The 17269-nt window shown below is 45.3% G+C and overlaps 1 protein-coding gene across 2 annotated transcripts in view; it reads right to left on the bottom strand.

Annotated features, from left to right (window-relative positions):
- Positions 1-6009: 6009 nt before the first annotated feature.
- GRIK5 (glutamate ionotropic receptor kainate type subunit 5) overlaps positions 6010-17269 on the bottom strand; it is a 61783-nt gene continuing 50523 nt past the window's right edge. For both annotated transcript variants that reach the window (XM_063140777.1, XM_063140778.1), the window contains exons 16-20: positions 15627-15792; positions 12336-12561; positions 11267-11395; positions 8810-8931; positions 6010-6727 (exon numbers count right to left, since the gene is read on the bottom strand). In XM_063140777.1, the coding sequence (XP_062996847.1) occupies positions 6371-6727; positions 8810-8931; positions 11267-11395; positions 12336-12561; positions 15627-15792 (1000 nt within the window). In that variant the 3' untranslated portion in view covers positions 6010-6370. The remainder of the gene's footprint in view (positions 6728-8809; positions 8932-11266; positions 11396-12335; positions 12562-15626; positions 15793-17269) is intronic.

The following is a 17269-nucleotide window of genomic DNA, read 5'->3' as shown; positions in this document are numbered from 1 at the left end:
AACCTTCTCTGTTCCCTCTATCACTGGGTGGCCTGACCCTTAATGATGGTTGATTTGTGAGGCAGAGGTAAGTCTCCAGCTACGCACCTGCATTGCTGTTTATAATGACTGGCATTTTGGCAGCCTAGTAGTCATTATCCATGGCACTAAAGGCACCTCCCACAAACTAAGGATCTTTACAACAACCTTGCAAAGTAGGCCAGTAATATCAGCCCCATTTTAGAGATGCATGAAGGTGCAGGGAGGTGGAGGAAGTAGAGCCAGGCCAGAGAGGTAATGGCTTTCTTAAACTTAGCTAGGATTAAGCTGAACTGAGATTTGAACCAATAAAAGTAGTGGCTCATAGCTCAAGCTCTTTACCACCACAGCACTGTCATGGCGAACTACACTGAATTCACAACTGAAGGTGTAGAAAGAAAATGGAAGCATGCATTTATGCCATATACCTTTCCTTATGGGATCAAATCAAATTTAGTTACAACATGCCCTCAAAAGCATAGGGGGTGGGGGATGTACTCTGTCTTGTATAGAAGCATTATTTAATTGCATATCAACATGATTTAATGGCAATGTCAATCAATAATAAGTGTGAATCCATAAAAATGTCCCTCTCGGTAGTAAAGAACATAAATGGGAACTGGCAAGCTGACTAAAATCAATGATTTAAATGGAGGTTTTCTTCTTGTTGATTGAAATCCTCTTAGACAAGATGTCTTGTTCGGAAGACTTCAAAAAAATGCTAAGATTTCCTTATAATCACATTTTGGACATTCTCCCATGAAATAACCCTCCAGTACACAGACTATATTGTCTTTGAGGGTGAGGCCAGAGAAAAGATTGCAGGAAGTAGCAAAACTGAGAGCCTTTTATACACAAGGCATTTATTGTTCACTCTGATCCCTCACTCATGGTAGTTTGAGGGTGGATTACATGACGTAATCATCCTCCAGGGCCTTTCCCGTTGCTTGAAATCATTATAGCATGTGTGTGTTTTTCTAAAAAGGAAAGTCTGGTGTTTCTGTGAATAGAAGCATGAAACCCTGGTGTATTTGTGCAATTCCACTATACCATAGCACCACCTAGTGGTTGTGTGTGGAACATAGAAAAAGGCAGAGAAACACATGAAAAGGAGCCAATCCTAATCCTGCAGAAGCCTCAGTAAAGCCTCATGTAGAAAAGCCCTAAGGGGCTGAAAGTCCAGAGACAAGATGGCTGAATGATGGAAGTAAAATCAGACTGGGGAAAATGCTCTCGGGGGAAGAATATGTGAAGGAAGTGGTAGAGAAGACAAGAAACTGATGGAAGGAGGAGATCAAGAAAAGGCAAATTGAAGAAATCACTCACTGCTTAAGATCAGTAAGGGCTTGTTCTACAGGAGAAGATGATGAGGCGTTGTGCTTCCTGCTTCTTTTGCACAATTGTAATGGGCTGAATTACATGGGCGGAGGGGGTAACCATGTAATGTGAATTGGTGACCATGTGGTCTGTAACTGAAAGCTTTCCCTTCTCTATGTGTTCATATACCTCTAGTGGGTGCTTTGTAGCAGAACTTTGACTGCACATGTTAGAAAATCCCACAATATTTCAGAAGAATGAGGATATCCAGGGGTTTTTTTTTAGAACAGGTAAGTGGGGTAAGATGCAGGAGACATGCAGGATGACAACATCATCTAAAGGACCCACAAACTTCCATGCATGTACATTAATGAATGAATGGGCAATCAGTGCAGCTGATTACCTTAGCCTATTTGGATGGTGAACACTCAGAATATTGTACTCACATGCAGGCTGGTAACAACAAAACTGGCTTGCACTGGCTTAATCCTGCAGCAACACCAGAAAAGAACGGCTTGGAATTTACATGACTGGCCCGATATTGGCATAGAATCATAGAATAGCAGAGTTGGAAAGGGCCTACAAGGCCATCAAGTCCAACCCCCTGCTCAATGCAGGAATCCACCCCAAAGCATCCCTGACAGATGGTTGTCCAGCTGCCTCTTGAAGGCCTCTAGTGTGGGAGAGCCCACAACCTCCCTAGGTAACTGATTCCATTGTCGTACTGCTCTAACAGTCAGGAAGTTTTTCCTGATGTCCGGCTGGAATCTGGCTTCCTTTAACTTGAGCCCGTTATTCCATGTCCTGCACTCTGGGAGGATCGAGAAGAGATCCTGGCCCTCCTCTGTGTGACAACCTTTTAAGTATTTGAAGAGTGCTATCCTGTCTCCCCTCAATCTTCGCTTCTCCAGGCTAAACATGCCCAGTTCTTTCAGTCTCTCTTCATAGGGCTTTGTTTCCAGACCCCTGATCATCATTCAGACTTATGCACCTGTTCTTGCACCCATGCAATACCTGCTGTTTCTGTACCTTTGTAAACAGCACATGTTTCCTCTCTAAAGGGAGCTGACCCAATAAAGGCCTTCATGAATTCTCACCACTGAAAGAAAAGGCAGGGAGAAACAGCATCGCTGGGACTCAGGAGCTGTGTCATTGTTATGCTTTGGCCTACAAAGCAGTGTCCATATTTAAACTGCTCCAATGCCAATCATCCTCCAACACTGGCTCAAGTGTAAAAGTAATCCAGGATGTTACTAGTGTAATAAGCTTGCATCTTGGAGTGTCATCAGACAAGCATTTTATTGGATGCTCGGCATTAGTGACCACTAAATTCAATTAGTGAATTTTTCAGAATTTTCAGATCTTCTCTCATTTTGTCTCAAAAAAAGACTCGGAAAATCTGAGTTTTTCAGCTGTAGCAAAACTTCCCAGCATTTCCTGCGTGTACAGGAGAAGCAGCAGGATAAAAGCGCCCACTGAATGGGCCACGTGGTCATTGTTTACTTCCTCTTCCCCGTGTGAAGGAAGAGGAAGTATTGTGGGACAGATGTGGGGGGAAAGCAATGGTAGGGAAATACGATTCCCCCCCCCCCAAATCTGATGATGCTCTTGGTTTCAGGGGATGACTCAGGGTCAAATTAGATACTATCTTGGTAAATATGTGGTCCCAACCCCACATTTGCCAAGGACTGAAGAAGAGAATCAGTACATTTAATGTGTCCAGCTTTCCTTTAAAAGTATCAGCTGCGTGGACCACCACCACCTCCCACACCATAGCCTTAATGAAAATAATGTGCGTGCCCCCTCAAAAAAAGCTGCTATTCACCCACAAAAGGAGGCTGCGATCTGTTGCACCTGAAAACACTTAAGTAGGGATTGGTGGTCAGGAAGGTAGTTGGCATTTTTGCCCAGCCTGGCTTGCTTCCAGTTTTGGAACCCAGCTGGTGGTGGAATAACTTTAAAACTTCAGGGATGAGGTTAAATTGGCAGGAGTGACACAGCCCCTACACCTGCTTTTTCCTATAAACCTCCATCTCTCCTATTAATACAAGGACAAATCAGGTTGGGGAATACACACATGCGTTTTCTGCACGATGTCTCTGGACGCCTTCAGATTTATGGAAGTAACCGCTACTGCAAAGGAACCTGCAGAGGCTTAGCACCCTACAACTGGGGCTGGAACCAGTTAAACATGGAGACTGTACAGTAGCGATTGTGTTGGGTGCTGTGCTGGAGGCAATGCTAGGACTTCAGGCAGTGGGTCTACAAGCAGCACAGCCACAGTGGCTGGAGAGGAGAACGGTTTCGCCCTCCAGGTGTGCTGGACTGCACTGAAGAAGCCTTGCCTAAATAAACCCTTGCCTCATTTCATGTTGTATCCTATTGGTTTTGTGTATATGTTACATTGGGTATATCATCTGGCACGTAGAATAGAAGTGTTATTTTTTTACCCAAAAAACGGATTGAATTTAAATGTTTCTCCTTAAGCATAAACACTGATTATATGGTAAATTGTTCCTAATACAATTTGGGATAAGAACTGTTAACTCCACTTCCGAAATCTCTTCATTGGCTTCCAATCCACTTCAGAATCCAATATAAACTTCTCCTGTCGACCTTCAAAGCTTTTCACGGTCTAGCTCCTTCCTATCTCTCCTCTCTCATCTCACACTATTGCCCCGCTCGTGCTCTTCGCTCCTCTGATGCCATGTTTCTCGCCTGCCCAAGGGTCTCTACTTCCCTTGCTCGGCTTTGTCCATTTTCTTCTGCTGCCCCTTATGCCTGGAACGCTCTTCCAGAACATTTGAGAACTACAAGTTCAACCGCAGCTTTTAAAGCTCAGCTAAAAACTTTTCTTTTTTCTAAAGCTTTTAAAACTTGATTTTGTTCTGACTTTATACTGTTAGTTTTACCCTACCCAGTGCCTGTTTACCCTACCCTGTGCCTGTTTGCATTCTCTTCCCCTCCTTATTGTTTTATTATGATTTTATTAGAATGTAAGCCTATGCGGCAGGGTCTTGCTATTAACTGTTTTACTCTGTACAGCACCATGTACATTGATGGTGCTATATAAATAATAATAATAATAATAATAATAATAATAATAATAATAATAATTTCTATGTATAGGTTTCAGGTATGTAGTGAGTCTCCTTTTGATTCACAGTGCATCCCTTTACATACCTATTCAAAGGTTAGCTCCACTGAGGTCAAAGTGTAACTTAAAACTCTACATTCTCATTTCTGAAATCAAATATGAGGCCAGAAACAGAGCAGGGCAGAAAATCCAAATGGTCTCTCCCTCCCCACAATCATGGTGGTGAACATACAGTACTACATTAATTGACTATTTGCTGCCCTTTATTAGTACTTCAAAATCAGCGGCCTGAGGGTGGCCCCCCCAACCTGCCTGTCTAATGGTGGGGCCAGCTCTATTTGACGTGCCTTTAATGTGTCCACCTACATACCACTCCGTTTCTTTCTTTTTAAAACAAAAACAATTAAATGTATTTTGTTACAACTGCTCTGTGGATCAGAAGAGAAGATATATTCTGTATTGTAATTCCCATGGCCATGAATCGATTCAGATGTTTAATTATGGTGTATTACTTTCAAGTTTTCCCCTGAAGAATGCAGATGTTTGAAGCACATTGGGAAATCTGAAAAAAACAGATTGTCAGTAGATCTTGGCACACCCACCACCTTTTGTTTTTTTCATCCTTTTTTCGTGTGTGATCAAGTAAAACAGTGATGGATTCAGGAAGTGTGTGTGCGTGTACACATGTCCAACAGTTGGTATCAGGGCATCCCCACCATTACCACAAAAAATAATCCTCTCCCATCGCTCACATAAAAGAATCAAGTATTTTCACGTTTATTTGGGGTTGCCACTAAAGTCTCCAGTTTTTGGCTTCTATAGAAATTTGTCCAAAAAAAGAAAAAAAATTAAAAGAACGAAACAAAAATTAAAAAAAGACAGACAAGACGTCGTGGGGAGGGGGCCCCCCCACAGTCCCATCCTTGCTCCCCACTCTTCTGCTTTTGGGGTCCTGTGCGGTTCGCTTCCCCCCCCCTTAAAAGTTGGGTCGGTTTGTTACCTCTCTTGTTTTCTTCCATTCGCCCCCTCCAGGTCTTGGTCCTGTGCATTCCAGTTTTGTTTGTTAAAAGTGTGGAACCCAACTGGCCCCACGATTCCTCCGAAGGCGGCTTAGTTGACCCTGAGTTCAGCCTCAAGTCCCCATGCGTAGTTTGACTACACCGCTCGGGTAGGGGGGTCCTCACTGTTGCGCATGTTTTCCAATGGGGGTTCCAACCTTCGCCCCACACATACTAAGAGGAAAAACCGCCCCCCCACCCCCCACAAAAGGCTGGGGTGTCATTTCCCAGCTTCCCCGAGGCACATGACAGGGGCAGTGTGGGATGCTCTACCCCCCCCTTTGGTGCATCTGTTTGAGCATGTCCCTCCCATAGGGTGAAGGCATGGGGGAACAGCACAAAGGGGGCTCTGAGGGGATGGGGAACAGCTGTACTGAAGAGCAAGGAGGAGCTGGAGGGGGCAAGGCCGATACTGGGAGGGAACGGTGGGGGAGCTGTCTGCAGGGACGTTCTTCCCACAAAAGTGGGCGCTGGTTCCGTTACCTCTTTACCTCTTTACTAAGAGACTGGCGCCTCTCTCCCCACAACGTCAGAGATAGGTGCCCACGGATCCATCACCCCAATGATGAAGTTCAGTAGCTGGGGGGGGGGTGTTGAGTGTGTCTCTTTCCCACAAGGAGGGGGGAGGAATCAGAAAGGGACTCCCTCTCGTGAATTTCGGGAAGAGTTGTGGACTTCTTTCTCCAGAGCAGTCAGGGAGCTGCAAGGATTTCCACACATCCCCAAGGGCAAGGGGACACTGTGCCGGGGTGGGGGTCCCCACAGGCCTGGTTCCCCAAGTCAGGGCATACGCATAGCGTACATGTCTAATAGCAGTCGCCTCCGCGGGAGAGCGAAGGCAGGGCCGAGGTGGGGAAGGGGCGATAAGCAAGTGGGGGCGTCACTCCTGCTCGCTGAGTTCGCGGGGGGGACCCCGTCGCGGAGTGCCCTCCTCAGGGGGCGGGGGCCCCCGTGGCGGCGGGGGGGCTCCCCGAAGAGTCTGGATGCGCCGGCACTCGTGGCAGATGCGGACGTGGGTGCAAGGCCGGGGGGGCTCCTCCAGGAGGCGCTGTGGGCCCGGCTCCGACACCAAAGTCCCCGAGTAGAGTTTGCCGTTGCTGAGGCGCATCTCGCGGACGGAGCGCAGCGACAGGGCTCCTCGGGTGGCATAGTGGCGGCGGCGGCGGCGGGAGCGGGTCGGCTTGCGGCAAGAAACGGCGTGGCGCAGCTCCCGGAGCATCTCCTGGCACACCGAGATCTGCAGGCAGAGGGTGGGTGGGAAAGAGCAGTGAGGAGACACGTAACCCGCGGGAGGTCTTGCTCCATCGCTGCTACACCAACTCCCTAGCAGGTGGGAAATCTAAAAAGATGGAAGATTGCGTTTTATTTTATTTTAGAAAAGCGAAAGGGACACATCCCTCTCCCAGATAAAGTATAGAGCTACTTAGAAGGGCCACAGCTAGAAGCAGACCTGCTTATCTGGTCCTTCATGTTTGCTGTTGGGGCCATTATATGACCATTCTGTCACTGTATTCCCACCCTAACTAGCGGGTTACCAACCAGCAAGTCTTTACTCATCCATCAGGTAAAATCCGCAATCCGTACGGAGGTCCCCAAAGTTAATGCACTTCACATTCTGCCAGGTTCCACCCATAACCCCAAACAGGTTCTACCTCAACCCCCGTTCCACACCTTCAAGATTCTTACAGGTTCTGCTCTGGTTCAACCTTCTAGGCCCACCCAGAAGAACAGAATTATTGCAATTGGAGAGGTTTTAGCAAACCTAACCCCACGTCCAGTGTACCAGAAACCGCCAGCTCACTTGAACTCTCACTTCTTAGAGAAGACAATGCTTCCAGGTGGAGGTTGTTCTAGGCTACCAGTAAGAGGGCATTGCTGCAGTTATTCGGTCTTTTTTAAATGGATTTTCCGCAGTAAAAAAAAACAGGTGGAGGAAGCAGTGGGAAAACACGGAAGGGAGGCAATATTGTTCGGACCCACCATCAAATTCTGTGAATGTGGCAGGGTTAGGCTAAAAGCCTCACCTGTAAGCACACAGTGTGTTTTAAGTCTCTAGGTTGCCTTCAAACCACAAGACCTAAGACCATAAAACTGCCTTCACTGGTGGCCCCACACCTTTGGAACTAACTCCCATCGGAGGTCTGCCATGCACCATCCTTGCAGGCTTTTAAGAAGGTCTTGGAATCATTTTATTTTCCCGTGGCCTTCTCATGACTGTTGTTGCTGCTATTGACAATGTTGTTCTTGCTGGCTTTATTGTTTTTAATGGCTATCTTATTGTGTTGATTTTTTAAAAAAATTCTTTTAAGATTTTAACTGTTTTGTGCATTTTATTGTTGTAAGCTGCCTTGTAAGGGATTCTGCCCTGAAAGGCAAACAGGAAATACTTTAAATAAGTAAATAAAATAAATAAATAAATAAATTCCTGCCAGGCTGGGTGAGACCAAAAACCCACTTCTGCACTTGGAATGCCCCAGACAATCCTACAGGGCAAGGGGGTGACACCCAATCCCTGCTGGACTCCCCAGTATCTGGTATTCATAGGTAAACTGCTCCTGAACATTGAAGCTTGACTCCTAACTATCACGACTAATAGTTTCAGTAGAATTAGCCTCAATTCATTTACTCCTTTTAAAAAAAAATCATTTCTGCAAATGGCCATCATAACAACCTGTAGCAATATAAGTTGACCAGGCATTCCTTGAAGAAATACTTCCTTCTATCCATACTGAACCATGCTGCCTTGCAGTTTCAATAAAGTACAAGCATTGGTGCCGTTCCAGAAATGTCAGCCATATTGTGATGTTATAACATGGCAGCCATTTTGGCTTGAGCAAAAAATGGGTGGGGAAACAGCAACACTCTGAGTCTCACAACAGAAAAATCTAAAAATATAAGACCCAGCGATATAAAAGCCAGGCTTTGGAGGGCTGCCACCCCACGCCACCCTGTTGCCAACCCTGAGGCAAAAGAGGGAGTGGCTTCAGTGAGAAAAGGCCTTGCTAGCAGGTCATTTGTGGCAGGTCTTAGCCATCACCTCCTCTTCAAACCTTCAGGAAAACTAGTGACTGATTAGGAACAGGGACATTTTCCCACACTCATTTTACACTTCCTTTTCATTTGTTCCACTTACAACTCAGCAACATTCCCTCGTTCGCTTTTGGTTCTCCTTGTCACCCACTGACGACTTTGGTGCCTTCATTCTTACTAATTCCATCTTATACTCCCACTGGGGTTAACAGAAACAGTCTTTCTCCCATCCCCATCTCCTGCCCTTCCTCCCCACTCCCCTCTGAGACCCATCTCCGCCCTCCCTCACCTCTTCGTGTTCAGCCGAGCGGCGTGTGGCCCATACAAACTCCATGACAGCCACGAAGACGGCAATGATGAGCCCACAGATCAGCACCACAAAAATGCCTCCAATGTTCTCCATGCCAAGCCCTGTTGGGGGGGGAAAAACGATGGGAGCCAACAGTTGCCCTGCTGTGGCCACCTGCAGAAAGTAGGTCAGCTTTTCCAACAAATTACCTTGTTTACACCCCACATACCCACCCATGAAAAGGCCCTTGCTCCACCGCTAACATTGCTTACTTGCCCAGCATCAGAGGTAAGCTGGGATGTATTAGACTGGAGCTGCATTGAATATTTGCTTGTAGACATCAGATGCCTCCCAAGAAAAAAACTCAAATATTGTTTGAAGATGTTTGCAGGTACTCTGTTTCTCCCTCTCTGCTGTTCCCTTGCTGGTTGGCATTCTTCAGCTCTTCTTCCTCTGAACATGATCCCAGTCAATCAGGGATCATGTTGTACATGTGATGATGTCATGGACAACAAAGGGAATCAGATTTGGCTATGGGGCAATGTTCCTCTGAACATAATCCCAGTCAATCAGGGATCATGTTGTAAATGTGATGATGTCACAGACAACAAAGGGAATCAGATTTGGCTATGGGGCAATGTTCCTCTGAACATAATCCCAGTCAATTAGGGATCATGCTGTAAATGTGATGATGTCACGGACAACAAAGGGAATCAGATTTGGCTATGGGGCAATGTTCCTCTGAACATAATCCCAGTCAATCAGGGATCATGTTGTAAATGTGATGATGTCACAGACAACAAAGGGAATCAGATTTGGCTATGGGGCAATGTTCCTCTGAACATAATCCCAGTCAATTAGGGATCATGTTGTAAATGTGATGATGTCACGGACAATAAAGGGAATCAGATTTGGCTATGAGGCAATGTTCCTCTGAACATAATTCTAGTCAATCAGGGATCATGTCGTATGTGATGATGTCACAGACAACAAAGGGAATCAGATTTGGCTGTGGGGCAATGGTATTGAGGGCAACTAAACCCTTACATCGCTCTCATACAGAAGGTGTGTGTGAATATGTGTGTGCGTGTGGAGGGAAACCATATATATCAGCTTTCTATCAATTCAACTGTTATGTTTTCCTCGCAAAAAACTGGGAATTGTAGTTTGGCTAGGACACTCAGAACTCTTAGAAAACCTCCACGCCACAGCAATACATTTCTCAGGGTTCCATGGGGAGAAAGAATGACTATTAAACCTCAGTTTAAGTTTGTGACAGATATAGGCCGGGTGAGACAGGCAAAAGCTGCAGTGGACGGACGGACACAATTCCTGTCAGCAATCTTAGTGGTTATGTTTTTTGCCTCTAGAAAAGTGTGTCACACAGAAACCCAGAAGGAAAAGCAGCAGGCAAAAACAATCAAGTGCAGTATTATTTAATAAATAATTCCTGGCGCGTTTCTCTGATCTTCATCGGGGGAATCTTAAAAATCAATAAAACACAGGCTGAGAATAAAATCCTTTGTATCCAAATCAAAAGCAGAGGTTCACTTGCTCAACAATTAGTTAGACACATGTTACATCTCCTTCCGACGGCATAAGGCATGTGTTATGGGGGGGGGGGGGGTATCTCTAGCTGTGCCTTATTAGATTTTCTTACAGCATCCAGTCTTTTCTGCCTGCAATCTTCCCTGTTGCCACAAGAGGCCGCTCCCCCAAAGCTTACTCCTAGCTTGGAAACAAACGTGAAACCAGAGTTCCAGACAAAGGCCGTAGCTACACAGGGCGTTATCCCAGGGCAATCCCCGGGATCGTCCCTGTGTGTTCACAGGATGCACAGGGGATCCCAGGATCAGGAAGAGATGATCCCAGGATATGGCCCTACCCTTTAGGCTCGCTTTTTCCAGTCTCGGGATGATCCCGAGACCACTGAAAGCGTGGCCCATCGTCACGGTTTGTCACAGCTCCTCACAGTTACTCGTGAGGAGCCGGGACCCGCGCATGGGGCGCAGAGCTCCTCAGGAGCTCTGCGCCCATCAGGGGTGGGGTGGGGGGAGCGGGGAAATGTTTTTTTAAAAAAACTTACCTTTTGCGCACGAGCGCTTGTGCGCTCCTTCCTCTTTAAAAAAATGGCAGACGCAACCTCCTCTCCCTCTGAGGTCATCGCGTGCTGCGTGTAAACAGAGGGGGAGATATCCCTCCGTCACGCTAGACCAGTAGGTCTAGCTGAGCCAAAGACAAAAATGGCCCCATAGAACTCCCAAAGACCAGACCTCAAATGCATATACTCTTGGAACCCCCAACAGCTCCAGAGCTTAATTGAGGCTTAGAACCATTTTCTCACCCTGCTGGTTTCTTTTTTCAACTCTAGTTTTAAAACTGGCATCCTTGTGTCTATTGGCAATCTCGGGCTAGGAACACCCATCACTTCCCCTCCTCTAAGCCTCAACCTCTCACCTTTGGCACGGTGGTCTTCCTCTTTAGGGCACTTGCTTCCTTCCCACCATTTGCGTTTCAGGATTTCCAGGCGATTGTTTTCCTGAAGCTGCAGAATGGCGAGAGTGATCTCATCCCGGAATGGGGAACCTACAGAATGTCAAGGAGGCAAATACGGCACAGGGTTCAACTCCAGCCTTTGTGAAATAGTTTACACCAATAAATCAGAAGGTGTCTGATATAGTTCCCTGCTGCCTTTAATTCTTATTTATTTCCTCCAAGTTAGCTTTTGGTTGCTCAAGGCTTGTCCATATTGAAGATAAGCAAAATATGCAACTCAACCTCCATGCAATAGCTCAGCTCCTCTGCAGTATATATATTTGCCTCAAGTCCATCACTTTTTTAAAAGTCCCCCTTAATACTGATCTCCTGATGAATTCCTTCCTTTTATTTGCCAAAGTTCATCCAAGTGAAAACCGACATGTCTAAAAAATCTAATGGCAGACCAGATCCATGCTGATGAAATCAGGGACACAAGCATTCTTGAGAGATTATTCCTCCCTGTTTGCGTATCACATTTTATGTTAATTGACATCCACTTCAATATATGCATGCCGGTGTGAAAAAAACAAGGGAGCATTCTCTCTTTTGTGCTGTAACTCACCAGCCAATAGAAAATGAACAATTGTGGCTCTCAACTAGAATTCCTTATGAACAGTTCAGAATGTCTTAAATTCCAAATGTGCTTCACAACTTGACACCCAGCAGACCCCACAGTTACTTGCATCTCCTTGCTTCCAATAACCATCCACGACCCAATCAAGAGGGTACATGACCGAGCCCTACAAAGGCCTTTTAAATTATAAGCCTGCATGATAGCACCTTGTCTTGATTTTTTTTGTACAGTACCTAATTGATTATACAGCCTTGAGTGCCATCTTTGTTGGAAATATGGGATATAAATCAAATTAAAAAATAACGCTGTAATGTTTGGTCCATGCTTATCTGTCCCCATGCTTTTCATCCTTTCAGTTTTCCTGGTCCTGGCACCTATGCCATTTGCAGATCTGTCCCACTTACTGCCACTCACCCAGCGGCATGCCAATGCCATAGCCCTTGGTATCGAGCAGCCCACCAATTTGTGTGAGGTTGCAGTTCAGCCTCCGGTGATACTCATTCATAGTGCTCTCAAGCAGGAAGGCATATTTTGAATTCAGCACCCGGGCGATTCCCTCTTCTGTGCTCTTTACAAAGACACTAGGTTGCTTCGAATGCATGTAATTCCACATCCGCTGATATGTCTGGTACCGAGAATTCTGGGTGGAAAGGGAGATGGGCAAAGAGGGAGGGCAAGAGGAAGTCAAGTCTTTACAAGCCATTCACAGTTTGGTGTTCTTCACTAGCAAAATGTCATTAGAACAAGCAGTGTGCGTATGGAAGTGGAGGGAGGACCTGTACATTTATTATTTATCTATTACATTGGTATCTCATACTTCCTCCATAGAGCTCAGGGCTATGTTCATGGTTCCCCCACCCCCATCCCTGTTTTATCCTCACAACTACTCTGATAGGTAGGCTAGACTGAGAGTTAGTGATTGATGGCAAGTGACTCAGAAAACTTTATGACTGATTCAGGACTTGAACTGGAATCTTTCTAGTTCAAGACTCTTAATAAGTACTGCATCATAATGGTTCACTAGTATGTTGCCGACACAAACTACACCAGGGCAACAGATCACATGTGGTCCCTGTGTATATACCCCAAATCAGTGGCAAGTTGCTACAGAAAGGTATAATGGCCAATTTTAGCTTGTTTTCAAGCTAAATTTCACCATAGCATTCCGCCCCATAAATTGGCAAAAAATATTTTTTTTATTACTTTATAGCATGTGGGGGGGAGGGGGGAGAGAGGATCAAGGGGGAGTACTTTTCCACCCACTCTTTCCAAAGCCTACCTATAACTCAAGGGGAGTTTTTAATATTCCCCCAACTTTAGGGTCTAACAAGTGCCGTTCATTGGCAGGAAGGTACGACATAAATTCAATAAATAAAACAGAGCCCTTTCCTGCTATTTTCCTCTAGTTCACACACACCACTGAGACCTCAACATTCTTTAGGTCCTGGAAGCTCACAAACCTTTATTGGGATCTTTTCGTTTTCAGCTTTTTCTTTTAATTTTGGAATGAATATATTTCTTCTGCATATTTGAATATGAAGAAACTGCTGCTTTGTTTTCACTTGGCCCCATTTTGCTTCCAAACTGAGAGGCACCAGGCCAACAGAGTTCGGAATCAGAGAGGGAATGAGATGGGCAACCCATCCTTTGGGAGAGGAAGGGGTTTGTTTTAACTAAAGCCAAGCTTCTCAATATATCTGAGGGCAGAAATGGACTCCATGTTGAAAACGAGTTTGCGGTGCAACTGCAGCCTTGGCAGCCCGCGGCAAGCCAGTGCCTACATGTGGCAAGGGCAGAGCTTCGACGTGAGGAGGCTTTGGGTCAGGATGGAAAAGAAATTGTAGGGCCCTGAGAAAAGCCAGACTGTAGACTACCAGACGGCCTGCCACCTTGTTTGCTGATTGATTTCCCTTCATTAACGTCTCCTGGAGCAGAGACTGCTGTTACTGTGGAGACAGGTTGCCAGAGCAACCAAGAGCAGGATGGAATTAGACAAAAAAGAGAGAGAGGCCTGAATAGACTGGTCACCGCCACCTTAGCTACTGTTGCCATGGAAACCTCCAGCCCTGACCACCACCACCATCCCTGGCCTAGTGCACTATGAATAGTAGCGAGGACCACATTCAGGCCGTTATGTCAGGCCTCGTGCCTCCGGTCTTCAGGGATGCACACTTTGAATATATTTTCTGAGGAACAGGCAGGCCTTCAGCCCAGTGCAAAATCAGAGAAGGAGCCAGGCCCTGAACAAGTCCCAGGAGACAGGAGAAGGCGGAGAGACCACTGAAGGTCAACTCAGCCAGGCATCCACCAAGTCACTGAAGTGGCTTTGTGCAGATTCTTCCCGCTCCCTGAGTATTTCAAGGAGGCAAATTTTTAAAAAATACTCAGCGACAGGAAGAGGAGAAGGAGAAAAAGGGAAGGCCTTCTTGTAGCATAAGATTTCCGGACACAAGATTGGACGGGGCCCCTGTACCTTTCACAGTGGTATGAAAGTGGTTGGCAGGGAGTTGCTTGTCTTGTAGGGATGAGAGAAGTGGCACCAACCCAAATTCCCTCTTTCTACATCATCCACTAAAGGCGTTGGCCATACTCACTGCACATCACCATGGCATCCACAAAAATGAATATATAAAATAAAATTAAAAAATAACAATAATATAAAAATAATGATTATCCTTCACACCTGGTTACATTTACAAAACAAAAGCTGCAGGGGCTCAAGCATTCTGCCCTGCAAGCCTCTCCCAATTCCAGGTGTGTGTAGAGATTAGCAATGGTTACTCAGTGGTGAGGGAGAAGGCACTCTCAACATGCTCTCTACTTCACTGTTTCTTCCTACGTACCGAAGCCTTGGTGTTGGAAGCGGAATTGCACTTTGTTGAATGCTGGTTTAAATTTACAATATAACTACGCATGTCTACGCAGAACTAAACCCTATTGAGTTCAATGGGACTTGCTTATGGGTAAGCATGCATAGGATTGCAGCCTCAGACTTGGAATGATTCCTGTGAAGCCAGAAAGGTGGAAAATGCTCCATTAGACCTGAATGTCTATCTGAGTCAAAGCCCAGCAGTCATCTAATATCCTGCTTCAAAGGATGTATACATTGCCTTCCTAGATCACAGCAAAAGTGGCTAGCCAGGTGTCCCCAAGAAGTTCACAGAAGTCATGGCAGAGATTGCCACCTGCTACTGTTTGCCCACAGCACTGGGCATTTAAGGGATATACTGCCTCTGAATAGAGAGGTTTGGCTATCAACAACAATATTTTATGCCTTTAAAAGCTTTACCTATATTATCTCTGCATCTAAAAGCTATCACTTATATTATCTCTGTAATCTTTACAAGAGGAAGGTCATTATTATTGTCCACACACTGCAAATTCAGGAGGGGAGGGGGTTCAAAGCTGAGGGAGAGCAGCTTGCTGAAGGTTCACCTAGTATATCCACAGCAGAGGGAAGATTTGAACGGAGGATTTTCTAGAAGCTTAGCCGCCACAGCCGTAGATGGATATACCTATCCTCTCTGCATTTTTCTAATGCTTAGACACATTTCATGGAAAAATCTCTTTGACTTTGAATTCAAACACAACATTTTCACATCTTCAGGGCCTGTTACAAATGCTCTGCCATCCACTGACACTGGAAGGGCAAAAATACAGCAGCTTAGAAAAGGCGGACATCTGGGAGAAGGGTATGTCTCTCACTTGGAAGAAGGTCATGGTGGAACCGGCATGGATAGTGCCATATTCAATGTTGGTTTGGTCAGCTAAGTCATCTGCTGATTCAATGGGCACCTCCATCCTCTGCACGGTGAGGAAGGCAGCAAGGTTGGCCGTATAGGAAGAAATGATGATCAGAGTGAACGCCCACCTACAACCGAAGCAAGATGAAACCCTCAAATCACACACAAAAGTACATGGAAAGGATGCAGAGGTGCCCTTTCCCCCGCCCCGCCCCGCCCCCCAGAGAAACAAAGAAAAAAACACATGTGATGGTTATAGCCATTGCTTAATTTATAAAAAGTGAGGTGCTGGGATTCAAAACCACTTGTAAGCTGTTATTCCTTCAATCTAGAAATGTGGCTGCTCTTTATGAAAAGGGACAGTGGAAAGAGAACGCCATCCTGAACATGCTCAGAGGCATTCCTCTCCACCTTTCCTGCAGATGCAAAGAAAAGCAAATTGAGACCGAATGCCAATTTCAGAAATAAATTCCAGGGTTGAACACCAACAGATCCCAGCCTGAAAAAAATCCCAAACAAACTTAAATCTGATTCATAGACTTGTTTGACAGTTCCCATTCCTTCACTTCCCCAAGCAGAAAGTTTACCCACATAGATAACCCTGCTCTTTAAAGTAAAAAAGCATGCATTCACAAGCCTCTGCAAAAAAAAAAAACCACCCAAAAAATTAAGAAAAAAGCTGCTTCTTGTCTGCCAGAGAGCTGCAAACAACCCAGGCTTCTTTCTCTTTTTCTGGCTACATGCCAACTGTCAAATGGTTGTCTCCCAACACCCACCCAAGCAGGTGGTGTATGTCAGGTAAGTAGTAGTCACCAGCCATTGAAATCCATCAATGTTCATTTAAGCACTGATGCTCATTTAAATCCACCTCAAAAACCATTAAAGAAACAATCTTTAGCTAGAGAGAAGGTCATCTCCTCACCTGACACAAGCCAAAAGCACGCCAGTTACACGACGAAGAAAAACATATCCTAGTCGCACATATTCAGATGAAGGATCTGTTGTGTTTCTCTGATGAGGACTAGCTTTAGGTAGGCTGACCATATGAAAAGGAGGACAGGGCTCCTGTATCTTTAACAGTTGTGATGAAGAGGGAATTTCAGCAGGTGTCATTTGTATGCATGCAGCACCTGGTGAAATTCCCTCTTCATTACAATACTTAAAGCTGCAGGAGCCCTGCCCCCTTTTGTATCTAGTCAGTCTAGTATATCTCCTGCAGCTTTAACTGTTGTGATGAAGAGGGAATTTCCCCAGGTGCTGCATGCAGACAAATGACACTGGCTGAAATTCCCTCTTGATCACAACTGTTAAAGATACAGAAGCCCTGTCCTCCTTTTCATATGGTCACCCTACTTTAGGACGTGTTAACTCTGTTTTATATTTTTGCAAAATCGGCTTAACAACCTCTAGAAAAGGTGGTAATGACAGCCGGGACCACACAAAAATGGATCCATTTTCAGGCTGGCAATTGATTCAATAATTTTTAGTTAATTAATAATCTGCTTTTTAACTGACGATTCAATTAATGAATCAAATAAACTTGTATATCATCAAACCTTTGAGTGCCTTTCTGAGATATTGAAGGAAGTATAAAACAACCTACAA

The sequence above is a fragment of the Elgaria multicarinata genome, chromosome 13, assembly GCF_023053635.1.
Source record: "Elgaria multicarinata webbii isolate HBS135686 ecotype San Diego chromosome 13, rElgMul1.1.pri, whole genome shotgun sequence".
NCBI classification, from domain to species: Eukaryota; Metazoa; Chordata; class Lepidosauria; order Squamata; family Anguidae; genus Elgaria; species Elgaria multicarinata.
This window is presented reverse-complemented; position numbering and strand designations above follow the sequence as displayed.